Source organism: Musca domestica, unplaced genomic scaffold (assembly GCF_030504385.1).
Source record: "Musca domestica strain aabys unplaced genomic scaffold, Musca_domestica.polishedcontigs.V.1.1 34, whole genome shotgun sequence".
NCBI classification, from domain to species: domain Eukaryota; kingdom Metazoa; phylum Arthropoda; class Insecta; order Diptera; family Muscidae; genus Musca; species Musca domestica.
Genome location: NW_026712313.1, coordinates 9,507,426 through 9,524,726, shown reverse-complemented (window position 1 = coordinate 9,524,726; position 17,301 = coordinate 9,507,426). Strand labels below are relative to the sequence as shown.

Here is a 17,301-nt window from a genome sequence, read left to right as displayed (position 1 = left end):
TCATCAAAATACCAAATATCGGGAGGTACCGATATATGGGCGCTATACGAAGACGTGGACCTGCACAGACAATTTTCTGTTATAGGCTGTGGTATCTACCACGAACTTCAAATACCAAATTGGAAACAATTCCGGTGAATAATGTCGCTAAAATCATCAAAATACCGAATATAGGGAGATACCATTTATGGGGGCTATACGAAGACGTGGACTTGCACAGACAATTTTCTGTCATAGGCTGTAGTATCCTCTACTAACTTCAAATACGAAATTTGAAACAATTCCGGTCAATAATGTAGCTAAAATCAACAAAGTACCGAATATCGGGAGTTATCGTTGTATGGGGGCTATACGAAGACATGGACCTGCACAGACAATTTTCAGTCTTAGGCTGTAGTATCCATTACGAACTTCAAATGCCAAATTTGAAAAAAATCCGATGAATAATGTCGCTAAAATCATCAGAATACCGAATATCGTTAGGTGTCGCTATATGGGGGCTATACGAAGACGTGGACCTGCAAAGACAATTTTCTGCCACAGGGTGCAGTATCCATTACGAACTTCAAATGCCAAATTTGAAACAATTCCGGTGAATAATGTCGCAGAAATCATCAAAATACCGAATATCGGGCGGTACCCTTATATGAGGGCTATACGGAGACGTGGTCCTGCACAGACAATTTTCTATCATAGGCTGTAGGAACCATAACTAACTTCAAATACCAAATTTGAAAGAATTCCGGTGAAAAATGTCGCTAAAATCATCGAAATACCGTATATCTGGCAGTACCCTTATATGAGGGCTATACGGAGAAGTGGTCCTGCACAGACAATTTTCTGTCATAGGCTGTAGTATTCATTACGGACTTCAAATACTAAATTTAAAACAATTCCGGTTAATAATGTAGCTGAAATCATCAAAATGCCGATTATTGGGAGTAGGTAGAATATGAGACCGGAAGTGGCAGGGTCAATAAAATTTTACGACTTTTTGCCTCGGTGCATTAACCCCCCCCCCCCCCCCCCCCCCCAGCATGCCATGTGTGTAAAGTTTTATGGCCATCATAAATTAGGTGTGCATTGATTTTTATTGGTTTTGCCTGTCCGTGTGGCGAAGTATGTCACCCTTTGCATTGTGTTATCTGCTATTTTGTATTGATTGTGGTCTATTTGAATTTGATGTGTGTCTCACCCTCATTCTTGGCACTTGTGTTTTTCCTCAAGATTGAATATGTCCGTCTGTGCGATCATGTGTGTTACACACAGTATTGTACTGATTATTGTTTGTATGTGCGGCAATGTTAACCTTTCCATTTGAATTTGATGTGTGTCTAACCCTGTCTTGACACTTGTGTTTTCCCCCACCCCCCTCAAGATTGAATGTGTTGTCCGTCTGTGCGATCATATGGGTTACACACAGTTGTGTATTGATTGTTGTTTGTATGTGTGGTAATGTTACCCTTCCCATAGTTTTCTTTTAGTTTAGTTATGATGCGTTTAGTTCAAATATGATGTGTCTATGTCGTGTGTTTGTCCCTAATTCTTCTCACTTGTGTTTTTCCTGAGGATTGAATGACCTTGGCGCCCTTTGTTTGCTGTTGCACATTTTGTTGCCTATATTAAGGCTTAGACGTTGTTGTTGCATGTGCCCTTAGAAAGAAATTTGTCTCGAGTTGTTGTTTTTCCTAATTAGCGTAGACATATACCTACAGTCGGGCGTATGCGTTTGATCCCTACATTCAGCCATCATCATCACTTGAGGGTAATAAAAAAATGTAATGAGACTCATATTTTGTTTTTTTTGTTTTGTTTTTTTAGTTTTTTTTATGTTTGGGGTTTTTATTTCACATTGGGAATGTTTGAACCGCTGTATGTATGTATGTGTGTGTGTGTGTGTGTGTGTGTGTGTGTGTGTGTGTGTGTGTGTGTAATTGTGCGTTGTTTGGTTTTTTTTTTTTTGAGCCTACCCTCACTTGGCATCATCCCACTTGTGCCACTTGTGGCACATATCAAAAGAGTTATAAAAAAAATATTTGAAATAATTTTGACAGGTCCCTCACAAATGCGGTTGACCCATCACTACAGAACTAGTGTTGTAAAACATATTTTGCTCTCGATGTTTCCTAATATGATATGTTTGTCTAATATTATCTCTTGAGGATCAAATGAGAAAATATTGGTGTGTTTATGTTAAGGGGACAAGGTAAAGGGAATACCATTTCTTTTCCCAGTAGTTGTTGCATTTAAATATTTTAGAAAAAGGATGTATTAAACTAATTCAACGCTTTGTAAATATGATTCCTTTTGCATTGAAACATCGAGATAAATCCTAAACTATGTTATGCATTAGATAGTTGTGTATTTCTTTATCCGAAAGGATTTTTAATGTAAACAATATATTGGTATTTAAAGCGGAGTAAATCTTGAGAAATATACTCAGTTTTAAAAAATCCTTTACGAAGACAGCATCTTAAGAACAAAAATGTCCTTTGCGTTCAGCGAAAAACTTTCGGAAGATGTGGATGTCAATAACTTCTATGAGGATACAGAAGGCGATATAGTCATATGTTCCGTCAAGGAAAAAAAGGATGAGGAGAATGTGGAGGATGTGGAAATGGAAGAGGTGTTGGAGGACCATGGTGAAACAACAGAGGACTCCTCAACTCATTATGAGGAGGAGGAAACCCAGTCCACAATCCTGGATGATGATGAGATTGGAGACGATGGCGATACCACGATCACTTATGAGGAGGAGGAAACCCAGTCCACAATCCTGGATGATGATGATGAGATTGGAGACGATGGCGAAACCACGATCACCGAAACAACAGTAAACGAGCTTGACAGAATACGAGAGGGTCTGCCGGAACGAGCAGTGGTTACCTCATCGATCGTATTATGCCCACCTCAATACAGTGTTCTTCATGATTTTGAGGATTATATTAATAAGAATTTTGTAGATTTAAATTATATAGTTCAAAATAATGAGCATTATAAAGAATTAAGGGTACATTTCAATGAATTTGACAAAAATAGAAATAAATAATAAAAAAAAAATGTATATATATATATATATATATTGTGTTCTTTATTTGGTGGGATGGTTTGGGTTAAAAAAAAAATACATTGAGTTCTTTAAAAATAGAAATACATAATAATAAAAATAAATTACATTGTTTTCTTCATTTGGTGGGGATGGTTTGGGTGAAAAAAAAATCATTGTGTTCTTCATTTGGTGAGATGGTATGGGTGAAAAAAAAAAACAAGTTTTTCATATAAATAGGAGGACTATGTTGCTAAAGAAAACAGTGTGAAATAAAGCCTAATAGAAATAATGTCGAGCGTAAACCTTGTAAATTTATTCAACTCCTACAACCACAAAAGGATTATCACAATAAAGGAGATGGATCAAAACAGGGATTACGTTATCAGTGGAGCATACAGAACCCAAACCAAATATGGTGAAAGAATTGTGCTTAAACTGGATGATGCTATACTTTACCTGCCATCTAGGTTCTTAGCACTACGAGAAGAAGACGTCAAGGAATTGGGATGCGGTGGATATACCATATCAAAATCAACAATGGGAGGCGAGAGAGATAACACATTATACAAATTGGAATTGAAGCAAAAAAAATCTAATTTCTTTTATCAACCATATTTAGCTTAGTAAATACAACAACAAAAATGTAAATAAATAAAAATAAATTTATATTTGAAATGAAATTTTTGTGTTTTTTTTTTTTTTTTTTTTTCTACATGAAAATGTTGGCATCTATAGAATATAAGACTAAATATCATTGTTAGAAGTTATTCAGTCGAGGAAAGAACAAGCGTGAAGAATATGGCATCAAAAAATTTGGGGAGCAAATGCTTGGAAAAGGATGCAGGATGGGATAATCCGGAAATTGATGAATATCTTATGATGAAGGCTTCTCAATTCGAGGCTTTTTATAGTTTGATGATACCAATAGAAGAGGAATTCCCTAGAAATGAAATACCCACAAGGAATGAAAATCATATACTTACAGAGAATGAAGTCAATGGAGATGATTATATACACATAACTGAAGGACAATCATTGTGGGATTTAGATGAAAATGATCCATGGTGGGAATAACATAAGATATATTTAAATATAAAACGAAAATGTTATTGTTGTGTGAGAGAAAATGCAGAAATAAATAATGTATTATTTAATAAAATCAACTCGGTTTTTCATTTACACTTCACAGTTTGTGAGTGGAGCTCCTAGTAGAAAGATGTACCCCCAACTAAATAAGGAAACTGAACGTCTGAAAACATTTTCAAATTGGCCACTATCCTATCCAGATCCCAAAACCATGGCAGCAGTGGGACTATTTTACACTGGAGTAGGCGATGTAACAAAATGTTATTTTTGTGAAGTGTATATTCATCGTTGGAAACAGACCGATTGCCCGGTATCTGAACATTTGAGAAATTCTTGCAGCTGTCCTTTATTAAGAAGATGTGTTACAAACAATATTCCCGCAGCACCTAAAACTTTAGATGTACTACTTCCAGAATTGGGATTAGATGTTTGTAGTCGTACATTAGTGAATCCTTTTTCACCAATATTCATTATATTATATACATTTATAACCTTCAATTCTATAAATAAAATATTTAAAAAATAAGAAAAAAAAAAAAATATATATATATTTTTTTTATTATTATTATTCTTTATTGATTTCATCATATATTAAGTCCATGTTTTTGTTCCAATTTTGCTCAATAAATACAAATATTTTAAATAAATTATTTATAGCACATTTATACACAAAGCTTGAATGTATTGAACAATTAGTAAAATAATTTCGACATGTTCTTAGCTTAATTTTGTCTTCTAAATTTATTATGTTAGCAGTGAGATATTTCTGTAGAAATTGTTTTTTGTCTCTTCCAACAACAAAAATGTACTTATATTCATCCAATGGCATGAGGACACTCTCAACCTCATTGTAGTCCACATCTCCATCCTCCCAATCCAATCCGTTTACAAAGTTCTTACAGTATACATTTGTTCTGCAGGCTTCGTTAGTAAGTTCTTTTATATTAAAAGGCGGACGAAACAGAAAATGATTAGGCACAATAGAAGTACCACAAATGAACGCCAGCTCCTTCATAAATATGCTCTTGTGGTTTCCATGACAAAACTGAAAATCCACTATCGCAATATCCGACCTATCAACTGATTGCATCTTCATGGAAGTATTAAATTGAACTAACCAATTTCATGTTTTAAATTTTGTATTTATAAGCTTTTTCTATTAAGAACTTTAAACAGAGGTGTCCACAATTGTATGTGTTAAAGTGTTGATCTCTTTTATAATTATAAGTAATATTTGGACCTAAATAATATAAAATTTCTAACGGAGGTTGGAGATTTCCAAAACTATCATAATATTCAATGATGTTGTCATATTTATAATATGCTACCCAATGCGTGCCAGGTCCACTATCATTATCCATATTTATAATACCACACTCTTTCTTATATGGCATCTTAGGTAATCTGTTGCGCATATATACACCTCTAAAGCGTGGTATATATTTTTTTCCAAAAGAATATATTTGTTTGTCAGTAAGTGGTGCGTTGGGTAGTTGCTTAATTAGTTTTTTGATGTATTATTCAAGTAAATACCAAAACCTTTTTTGTAGGGTTTTAAATACAAACCCTTACCCATAGCTATAGCTTCGATAGTTTTGTTATGTCTGGTTTGCTCCTCTAATTGTCGTTTGGCATTTTTAGCATTCATAACAGCATTAGCAATTGCTGAACTACCCGATGCTAGGGCACCCAAAGCACCTAGACCTGTTAGAATAGGTATAAGGGGAAGAAATCCCCCAGTTTTTGGTAACTTAATAACTCGTGGTACAACTACCTTTGCCTTTCTTCCGCGAAAAGTTTTTTGAATTTCTTTTCTTGCTATTTTTATAGCATCATCAATATCAGTTGGTTTTACACTCTTAAGTTTCATTGACGCATTTTTGAGTGCTTTATTAAAAATCTGTTGACCAGTAGCTTTTTGAAGTTTTTTATTTTTTAAACCCATACCAAACTTTGTTTTCGCTTTCATTATGTTCGAGACTAGATATGCGTTAATTTTTTCGCCAAGGCTGCTATCTTTTGCTTTAACTCGCTCCCACGCTCTTTCAGCTAGTTCACGATCAGCAATGTGTCGTTTATGAATATTTTCGTTTTGTGAATAAGCGATATCGTGTTCTCTGCAAGCAGCATCCAATGGGTTAACACCTTTATCCCCCCTTTCTAATCGTTTTAAGAGCTTAGTTCCGGGGCCACAGAATTGATAACCCGGCAGATGAAGTTCCACTGGTAAAGAATTAATTAATTTATTTACAAGTCCTCTTCCTTTAGCGGTTCTCTTTCTAATAACATTATTGTTGTTATAAACAATCATTTTATACTTTTTGAGCTTGCTGTAAACAAGAGAATAAGATAAATAGACATTGTCAATTAAATCACTCATTAGTTACGAAATGAGATTAGTTGAACAACAAGCAAAACTTCCAGTGCGAAATGCGGATTTCGTACAAAAGAAATCACCCAGACACAGCGTTTTATTACCAAATTCTATAAGAGCCTTAATAGTTGGCCCTTCGAATTGTGGAAAGACTAATGTTATGCTAAGCTTGATAGAAAGTCCAAATGGTTTGAAATTCCAAAATGTTTATATATATTCTAAATCTCTATATCAACCGAAATACGAATATCTCAAGAAACTTATGTCATCTATAAAGGGTATGCGATTGTTTACTTTCAATAATAATGAGGATGTTGTACAACCAGAAGATATAAGGCCAAATTCAATTATCATATTCGATGATGTGGCTTGTGATAAACAAAATAATATTAAAACGTACTTCAGTATGGGTCGCCATAAAAATGTCGATTCATTTTATTTATGTCAGACATATACTAGGATTCCGAAACATTTACTACGTGATAATGCAAATATGATTATTATGTTCAAACAAGATGATTTAAATTTAAAACATATATACAATGATCATGTTGGAAGTGATATGAGTTTTGAAAAATTTAAAGAAATATGTCGTGAATGCTGGAAGGAAAAATATGGATTTCTAACAATTAGCAAAGACGATGATATTAACTCGGGAAGATATAGAAAGGGATTTCACACATTTATACAACCATAAATATATTTAAGTAATCCCTATTATAACCACTGCTATTAGTATAATCACAACCATGGAAGAAGAAATGTTAAAGCGCCTTGTTAAGTCCCGAAATGCCTTGAAAAGAAAATTACGAAGCATTAAAAGGGGGGAGGAATTAAAAACAAACGAATTGAAAAATACATTCAAACCCATAACTGAGCCAATACATAAACTATTAAAACTAACGAATGTTAATGCATCAAATCAACCAATACCTAAGAAGGAAAATATTGAATCATATAAAGATTATTTTGCTATGAGTACACCCGTTAAAAAATTGAAACACGATATTAAGCCAGAACCTAAAATTTTATGGGAGGAAACCGATGAGTTGGATTCAAAAGATGACACATTTTATACAGATAATGATGATACCGTTGACCTTTCTCTTTTAAATAAAAACAAAAAATTGGATACGGTATATGGACCACACAAAGATATTCACGGAGAATGGAAATTTGGGGACAAACCATTAAAAGTTGATGATCAGAAAATAATTATTGGAAATCAACATTGGGCATTTACACCGGGTCTATTTGAACTACTATTTTATCAAAAACCTAAAAATTATGACGCGTCAGAACTAGAAATATATAAAAAAATTTTGCTGGACTCTAATGCACATAAAGTAAACTTTAAGCATAATGAACGAATCAAATCCAACAGAGGATATAAATATAAACGTGTTATTAAACACTTGATGGATGATACTCACAGCGGCAAAGGCCTAATGAGAGTAAATCTCGGTAAACCGAACTATATATACTGGGACGATCCTAATGAATTAATAGAACGATTAAAGCTGTTGTTAGCATCACAACAAGCCGGCAATAATAATCATACTAATGAGATTGTTTCTATTATCGAGGAACTGAGAGAGGGAAATATAATTTATTAATCACCTGAATTACAAAATCAATGACTGTGGATAAGTTTGGTCATCATTATCATCTAAAATATACTTCAGCCACACTAAAGGGAAATGTTTCGAAAGTGCTGGGAATCAATATTGATGAAGATAACAATTTGGACATACAGAATAAGAGGATTAAAAACTTGGCTCCCCCGGCGGGAGGATCGGATGCGGTCAACCAAGCATACGTACATTCGCAAAACAAGAACCTACAAGAAATATTAAAGAAAAACGTATTTCAAGAGTGCTCCGATATAAGAGAAGAAATATCGCGTTTAAAACACTCGTTAAACGAACTTTATGGTATTTTATCGAAAAACACATTTACTCACTCCACTGTAAAATATTACACTGAATAAAATGGAAAAACGGGAATTAGTGAATGAACTCCACACTCAGGCAAGAAAAAAATTTAAGAGGCGGAGGGTTATTATAAAGGGGATTGACGACCTATGGCAAGCTGATTTAGTTGAAATGGGCAACTATTCTAAAGCAAACAAGGGATACAAGTTTATGCTAACAGTTATAGATACCTTTTCAAAATATGCGTGGGCTGAAGCGCTCAAGTCTAAAAATGCCACTGAAGTTTGTACGGCATTTGAAAAAATACTGAAAGCAGGACGAATTCCGAAAAATTTGCAAACCGATGATGGGAAAGAATTTTTTAATAAAACATTTGGGGGACTCATGCATAAATATAGAATAAATCATTATTCTACATATAGTGTATTGAAAGCATCAATTATTGAACGTTTCAATAGAACCCTAAAAGGAATGATGTGGAAAGAGTTTAGTTATAATGGAAATTATCAATGGATCAAACTCTATAGGGATTTACTAGACAAATATAATAGCACCCCTCACGGAACGATAAAAATGGCTCCAATACAAGTTAATTCCTCAAACGAGAAAAAACTGCTGAAATCCGTTTATAATCATATAAAAATTTTTAAAAAACCACGCCTTCATGTCGGTGATCACGTACGCATCAGCAAATATAAACATCATTTTGAAAAGGGTTATACTCCAAACTGGACAACTGAAATTTTTAGAATAAGAACGATAAAAATAACCAACCCCACTACATATCTGCTGGAAGATTTTGAAGGAAATCCAATACAAGGATGTTTTTATAGAGAAGAACTTTTGCCTACAAAATATCCAAACACATATTTGGTGGAGAAAATTCTAAAATCAAAGGATGACAAAGTTTATGTGAAATGGTTGGGTTTCTCAAATCGGCATAATTCTTGGATAGATAAAAATTATGTTTTGTAATGATATTTAACAATAAAATATAAAAGTATGAGAATCGATTGTGTACTGTTTATTACAACTTAGTATCTTGCAATGTCAAGAACGTTTACTTTGACGGGTAGAAATTCAATTTTATGCTCAAATTATTCACCACCTATAGAATTAGGTGATAATGATTACGAGTGTAGTTTAATTGATTTTCAATCGTACAACTCAATTCCTAATGTGGATGAGGATAATAACTTGTTTCATATTGGAAATGATACAATAGAAATACCTATAGGATCATATGAATTGCAAGATATTGCAGACTTTTTGGAAACAGTGTACAGATCTATGTACATAAATAGATCTATAGATATTAAAGCCAATAATAATACATTACAAATAGAAATTACATCATCTCATGATCCTATTTATTTCAATAAGGAGAAATCTATATCAAAACTCTTTGGTTTCACAGACAAAGTTTTAGAGCCTGGAAAAAAGCACATATCTAACCTTCCAGTAAATATTTTGAAGGTGAATGCTGTTCAAATACACTGCAATATAGTAACTGGATCATTTATGAACAACTCACCTGCACATATTCTTCACGAATTTTCTTTAGATGTTCCTCCAGGCTATAAATTGGATGAAAGACCATTGAACCTCATTTATTTGCCTTTGAACGTCAAGGAAATCAGTCGTCTTGAAATATTAATACTAGATCAAGAAGGTCGACTGATAAACTTTCGGGGAGAGGAAATCACACTTCGAATTCATATAAGACCAAGACAATCATGATTATATACAATAAATACAATTATAAACAAACTCCTAAAAGCATTCAACATAAAGTTGTCAAGCCGACAAGACCATTTCTAACTAAGGAAAATAAAGAGTTTTTAAAATTACTTAAATTAAAAGTAAAACCCAATGTCTGAAGTACTTAATATAAATGAACGGCCATTCTCTGATGAGAATATCATAAAGCGGGATTATCACAGCTATGTTCCTTATGTTCAATCATTTAAAAACAATGATGAAATACGTATAAGCATTCAAAACCAAGATTTGTACATATTACCATCAGAGAGCTATTTGTACATTGAAGGGCATTTGAGAAAAGCAAATGGAGAAATTTCATCAAACGCTAGACTGAGGAATAATTGTGTGGGGTATATGTTTGACGAAATTCGTTACGAACTAAACGGTGTTGAAATTGATCGTACACGCTATCTTGGAATGTCAACAAAAATTAAAAATTGGATTTCTTTAAATCCATTTGAAAGTAATGTTATGAGTAAAGCAGGATGGAACGTAGATGGTGATATAACCACTAATTCTTTTAACTTTTGTGTACCCTTGAATCGTCTGCTGGGATTTGCTGAAGACTTCAACAAAGTAATATGCAATAGTAAGCATGATTTAATTCTCTTGCGGAGCGCTAATGACATGAATGTGTGTTATTCAACTGACTCGAAAGAAGACATTCGACTAACAATCACAAACATTGTGTGGAAAGTTCAACACATTCATTTGTCTGATTATAGAAAAATTAGTTTTCTGAAAACTATAAAGGAAGGAAAAACATTGCCGCTGGCGTTTCGTAGTTGGGATTGTTATTTTAATCCAACTTTTTCTGGTGGTTTAAAACATAATTGGAGTGTTAAAATGTCTGCCAATCATGAAAGACCGCGATATGTTGCTTTAGTGTTTGAAAGAGACAACAAATTGATCCACTGTGATCTTGAGAACATCAAAGTACACTTGAATTCTGAGACATACCCTTATGATGATTTAAATCTTAAGTTCTCAGAGAATCGTTATGCAATACTTTATGACATGTATGCCAAATTTCAACAAACATATTATATGAGGGAACCACAACCGCTTCTAACATACACTACGTTTAAACATAATCCAATTACCGTTATTGATATAAGCAATCAAAATGAAGCTGTGAAAAATGGACCAATTGATTTAAAAATCGAATTTACCACCAATATCCCAATACCTCAAAACACCTCATCATATTGTCTAATCATTCATGACCGCCTGGTGGAGTACATACCTTTAACCGGAATTGTTCGAAAAGCTGTATAAGTAATTTATACTTCCATGTCTTAATATTAAGTATATTTGTGAAATAAAACTAAATGTTTGATTTTTTTTTTTTTTTATTTTTAAGCAATAAATGTTTTACTAAATATATACAGATTGTTTTATTTATTTACAAAGTCATTTTCATTAAAATTTAAAAATTGTATAAAATCAAGAGATTCACAATTTGTATATTCACTATCTGAATCCCCCAACAATTCAAAAATAGATTTGTCATCCCCGTCTAAAGGAATGTCTATTGTATTTACAGGAGGTATGTTATTTATATCTACATCTAGTTCTATAGGAAAATTAGAAATACTTATATTTTCTAAATCTATAACGTCATTACTATTTACATTTGCGATCAATTCAAAAATAGAATTGTCGCTTGCATTTTCAATATGAAAATCAAGTTCCATTGGGATCACAGAATTCTCTTCATTTGAAAGGGCTACCTCATCTTCGTTATCATTTTTAAGTTTATAATGGCCCCAAGCATACGTACTTACACCATCTTCCCGTATAAATCTTTTATCATCTTGGAAACTGAGACACACTTTAGTTATATTGTCTGTGTATATCTCATGTTTCCTCGATCTAAATGTATACATACTATTATAATATTTTATTCGATTATACAGACAATCCCTATACGTGTCAATGGTGTACTGCTTCATAACAGATTTTTTAACACCCTTTGATTTCTTTACCTCTTCACTATTGTGGACTTTCATAGCGTACATTTTTGGTCTTAGGCCTACAAATTCCGATACCGTCTTTCCGCAGTTCTCATCCTTCATCATTCCTATAACTTTTTTATTAAGAAGAGGTATATTATATGGATTGGATGGTGAAAAATCTGATGTATCAAATCTAGCCAGTATTTCCTCTCGTGATAGTTCAGCAAAGAGGTTGCGGTTAGTGAACGTTAGTATGAATGAATCAGTATCCATATAGTTTAATATGAAGTCGTTTCCAAACTTAACTTTTAAAAAATCATAAAAGAAATCGTACATGACCCATTTCGATAACTCTAGAATACAAAATCCAAGGTATATCGGTTTATCATACTTCACCCTCACTTTGTTCATTTGAATTGCCACCATTTCATCTGAAAAGTGTGTAAGACTATGAAAATTTGGTTTTGAAATAAATTCCCGTGCACCCCAGCGCTTCCCATAAGATTCCCAATGGTTTCTTATTTCCACGATTTTCCTTTTGTCCACATTTTCCATTGTTTTGCCATAAACAGAATTATTCATAAATTTATAAAAATTTTTTGCGAAAGCATCTGTGGCTTGTGCTCTGAGATTGTTATTTTTCATTATGTATGCTGCAAGCCAATTAGATTGCGTAAACTGTAAACAGCTATTAATTTTTTTAAGAATTAAATTATGCTGGATACATTGTTGAAGCACTCTATAATCAATTGTATAAGACGTTTTGTCATTCAAATCTGCAATCAACTTTTTGATCTTACAGCCACCGACACATTTGGATTCAGGACAAAAGGGTAAATCATTGTGTTTGTCATGCAGATTTTTTGGATATTCTAAATCCACATTAAAAAAATAACCAGTTGGTGAATCATGTGGAATCGCTAATATTTTACTGACGTCATTGAATATTTCCAACTCTTCTTGAGTTAAAAACTTAAAATCTTTTTGTGGCAAACATTGTGTCATTGCTTTACCATATAAATTGTTGACGTCTAAATAATAAATATTTACCTCGGGTTTACTAGGGTCATAGTCTTCAGTGTATTTACTATTGGCTACCGAGTGTCTATTTGAACATTGTGTAAGTCCACCTCTAATGCCATTTTTACAGAAATTATACATGTTAATATCTGTAAATAGCTCTAATTCAACACCCGTGCACAGCAACATGGCATCCCAAGATAGTGATGGTACTGTGAAATACTGACAAGGATCAAGTCTATGGTGACGGAGGCATAAACTTCGAAAGTTTTCGAACACATCAGCCAACAGTAAGACATCTGCTGTTAAATACAACTCCATATAATCCTTGACAGTTTGGCATTCAAAGTGCCTCCATACATTCTGCGCATGTCTATAATCATCTAACGAACACTCACTGTCAGTCAACCTGTTGTAAAATTCATTTCGGTTAGGCAATTTTCTTTCATATAATTTGTCCAATGAAGACACGTATTCATAAGGGAAAACTCCTTTCCTAGTTAGCAGATTGAAATCAGCATCATTTGGAAACTGTGTACGAACAGCTTGAAATGCGTTTTTAGGTAGATTTTTAGCCAAACTATCCAAACTGGAAGACATAAAACGAAAACTGTCCAAGAACCTCAGTTCAAATTTATTCCGCCATTTGTTTTTCGAATTCACCGAAGAATTATGATCGACCATTTCGTTTGAATCGTTGTTCATTTTAGTGAAATATGACATTGAAACATATAATTCTTTATTTAATGGAATTACTTTAATTTCTCCATCAAAGTGAATTAATTCTTTGAAGAACAAATGGCAATCATAAGAAGAAAAATTGTGGAAGAATATCGGCACAAATTTTGACACATGGTATTTCAAATTACATTCATTGTGTGCAGCTCCTCGATATTTTCCAGTTAAATGACAATGATCCTTAACTCGGTCATTACCTAGCTCTTTCTCACAAATGTGACACACAGTACTGCTATTAAAATCATCTAATTCTGTCTGAGACAAAGAAATCATTGGTACCGTTTTTGACAAATATGTGTTGTAAATAAATTTACAATCCCCTATAAGATTTTCTAAAAAGTTTCTCGCAGCATTGGGGCCACTATATATATAAAATTTACTTAAACTATCATTAAAACTACATTTAATATAATAACTAAATGCACAAGGAATGTGCCTTTTTACCGTTACTGTGTTTGTGTTTGTGTTGAGGTTCTCCGGGTTCCAATCCTCTAGAATACATTCAGCATCCGCATAGATCACAAATGGAACTCTCTCCTTTTTGTGGTAGTTTTTAAACCGAATAATGTTTTCTCCTTCTTTCGGCATCTCTGTTACGACCCCAACACACTCCTTCTCATGTTTTGCATATACGGCTTCCGTGGTGAAACTTTGTATGCAGCCATCACAAATGATTGATCTACCTCTATGTGCTGTTATTTGTGAACGTAATAACCTAGAAAGCAATAGATATATTCATTATTTATCATATTTAATAGTAATATTACTATGCTATTTTAACTTACCGTGACATATCCATGATCAATATGTAGTGGAACTTGTCGCCCTCATGAAGAAGCATCAAGTTAATATGACGATTCCTTCGTTTTGGGGTAAGATAGTAGGGTCCAACTATCTGATTTCCATCATAGCCGAAGACATTAATACTAATATCTTCATTATTGGCCTCAAAATCCTTGATATTTTTTATCGCCATAGGGAAACTAAGTCCTCTAAAATTCAATATCTCCCCGGATGGCAAGTATATAATCTCTTCGGTTATATTAATATTATATGATTGCGGATTAGACTTATCACATGCTGCTGCTGGTTCCGATAAAGCTGCCACAATACACCATTTGAAGCAAAATTCATCGTAATTTCTAATGTTAAGACAGGCATTCTTTTTTGATAAAGAGAGCGGTGTCTTCAAGAACTGGGAGCCACGAGTTAAATTAGCTTTATATATATTTATATTCAGCTTTACGATTTTCTCTAAAGCCCAGCCAGAATCTCTTTCTTGAAATTCAGACATTTTATTAATTATACGATTCGCGTGATCGTGGAATAATTGGCTTATATTGTCACCTTCCGTTATCAACGACATTTTTGACATATGGCAAAACATATTTTGACTTGTATTTAAAACCATATTTGATGTTGATGGTTCATCACGTTGACTTGTGGGCTTGACATATTCTCCTATAAGCTCAATATTGAATTTTATAGGCGTATTTCTCGTAAAGTTCTTCTCGACCAAGCTGACAATCGTTTCTTTGGCATCGCTTAATAATTCATTTGGCAGCAAAATGTTTTTTGCATTAATATACTCGAAGGTTAGTATATTTTTGCCAAATGAGTTTTTGACAATATTGATATTTTCACCAAAAATTTGGCGAATTACACGCCGATGTTCATCACTACGAAGATGAGCGGACATATTTCGCACTGCTTTATGGCACTCATTGCAGAACTTGTTTCCGCCTTCACTTTGTTGGGATGGAATGTTATGATCATTGCCTGTGATTTGGTCAATTATAAATTGATTCCGCATCAATGGTAGGGTAACACTATTGCAGTTTGCATGTTCTATATTGTCTAATCTTGAGTTATTAGATGGTTGATTTTGCATAGGTGGACATCCATAATTCTTTTGATGAAATTTTAATTGATATGTATTACTAAAAAACTGTCCACATCCGCTGCAATGCTTGTTAACGTGTCTCAAATATTCGCGTTTAACAGTGAACGTTTCGGAGCAGAAATTGCAAATATTTTGTGCCATTTTGATTTCGAAAAATTTGATGGTGATGCTTGCGATTGAATTTCTTATTTTATACTAAACCTATTTTTTAAAAAACTCAGTCCTATATTAACACTGGCCATTTCTATAGAAAACCTAAGAAACCTCCACTAACAGATACATATGTATTTTTCAAAACATTTTTCATCCTAGGTCTTCCAAAATACAACAAGTACACGTAAGATCAGATTGCCCTTGTAATTTTCAAAATGTTACATCTTGTCACCAAACATAAATTCAAACAGTTTTCTCATATGAATTGAATGTAGTAACTTCGAATAATTTCAAGTAATTTTTTTTCTTTTCTTTTTTTATATAACTTTTTGATATGTGCCACAAGTGACACAAGTGGGATGATGCCAAGTGAGGGTTGGCTCAAAAAAAAAAAAAAAAAAAAAAAAAAAAAAAAAAAAAAAAAAAAAAAAAAAAAAACCAAACAACGCACAATTACACACACACACACACACACACACATACAACGGTTCAAACATTTCCAATGTGAAATAAAAACCCCAAACATAAAAAACCAAAACAAAAACAAAATATGAGTCTCATTACATTTTTTTATTACCCTCAAGTGATGATGATGGCTGAATGTAGGGATCAAACGCATACGCCCGACTGTAGGTATACGTCTACGCTAATTAGAAAAAACAACAACTCTAGACAAATTTCTTTCTAAGGGCACAAGTGTTCTTACTCATGCAACAACAACGCCCAAGCCTTAATATAGGCAACAAAATGTGCAACAGCAAACAAAGGGCGCCAAGGTCATTCAATCCTCAGGAAAAACACAAGTGAGAAGAATTAGGGACAAACACACGACATAGACACATCATATTTGAACTAAACGCATCATAACTAAACTAAAAGAAAACTATGGGAAGGGTAACATTACCACACATACAAACAACAATCAATACACAAACTGTGTGTAACCCATATGATCTTGAGGGGGGGTGGGGGGAAAACACAAGTGTCAAGACAGGGTTAGACACACATCAAATTCAAATGGAAAGGTTAACATTGCCGCACATACAAACAATAATCAGTACAATACTGTGTGTAACACACATGATCGCACAGACGGACATATTCAATCTTGAGGAAAAACACAAGTGCCAAGAATGAGGGTGAGACACACATCAAATTCAAATAGACCACAATCAATACAAAATAGAAGATAACACAATGCAAAGGGTGACATACTTCGCCACACGGACAGGCAAAACCAATAAAAATCAATGCACACCTAATTTATGATGGCCATAAAACTTTACACACATGGCTTGGTTGGGGGGGGGGGGGGGGGGGGG

The 17,301-nt window shown here is 33.6% G+C and overlaps 2 protein-coding genes across 2 annotated transcripts; one reads left to right on the top strand and one right to left on the bottom strand.

The window, feature by feature from the left end:
* Positions 1–1,961: 1,961 nt before the first annotated feature.
* On the top strand, positions 1,962–4,622 carry LOC131803859 (uncharacterized). The gene is made up of 2 exons (XM_059125637.1): positions 1,962–3,692; positions 3,785–4,622. Exon 1 carries the CDS (start codon positions 2,486–2,488, stop codon positions 3,047–3,049), a length of 564 nt encoding a protein of 187 aa, XP_058981620.1. The 5' UTR covers positions 1,962–2,485; the 3' UTR covers positions 3,050–3,692; positions 3,785–4,622.
* Positions 4,623–11,573: 6,951 nt separating this feature from the next.
* Positions 11,574–15,967, bottom strand: LOC131803829 (uncharacterized). Its single transcript, XM_059125551.1, has 2 exons — positions 14,709–15,967; positions 11,574–14,638 (listed from the first exon to the last, which is right to left on the bottom strand). The coding sequence occupies exons 1-2, from the start codon at positions 15,965–15,967 to the stop codon at positions 11,605–11,607; spliced, it is 4,293 nt and encodes a 1,430-aa protein (XP_058981534.1). The 3' UTR covers positions 11,574–11,604.
* Positions 15,968–17,301: the final 1,334 nt, after the last annotated feature.

Bases quoted from the DNA above. Each gene is read 5' to 3' on its own strand.
- LOC131803829 (XM_059125551.1), bottom strand. From the start codon at position 15,967: ATGGCACAAAATATTTGCAATTTCTGCTCCGAAACGTTCACTGTTAAA. The intron at 14,639-14,708 runs GTAAGTTAAAAT...ATTGCTTTCTAG, and splicing joins TTGATCATGGATATGTCACG to GTTATTACGTTCACAAATAA.
- LOC131803859 (XM_059125637.1), top strand. From the start codon at position 2,486: ATGTCCTTTGCGTTCAGCGAAAAACTTTCGGAAGATGTGGATGTCAAT.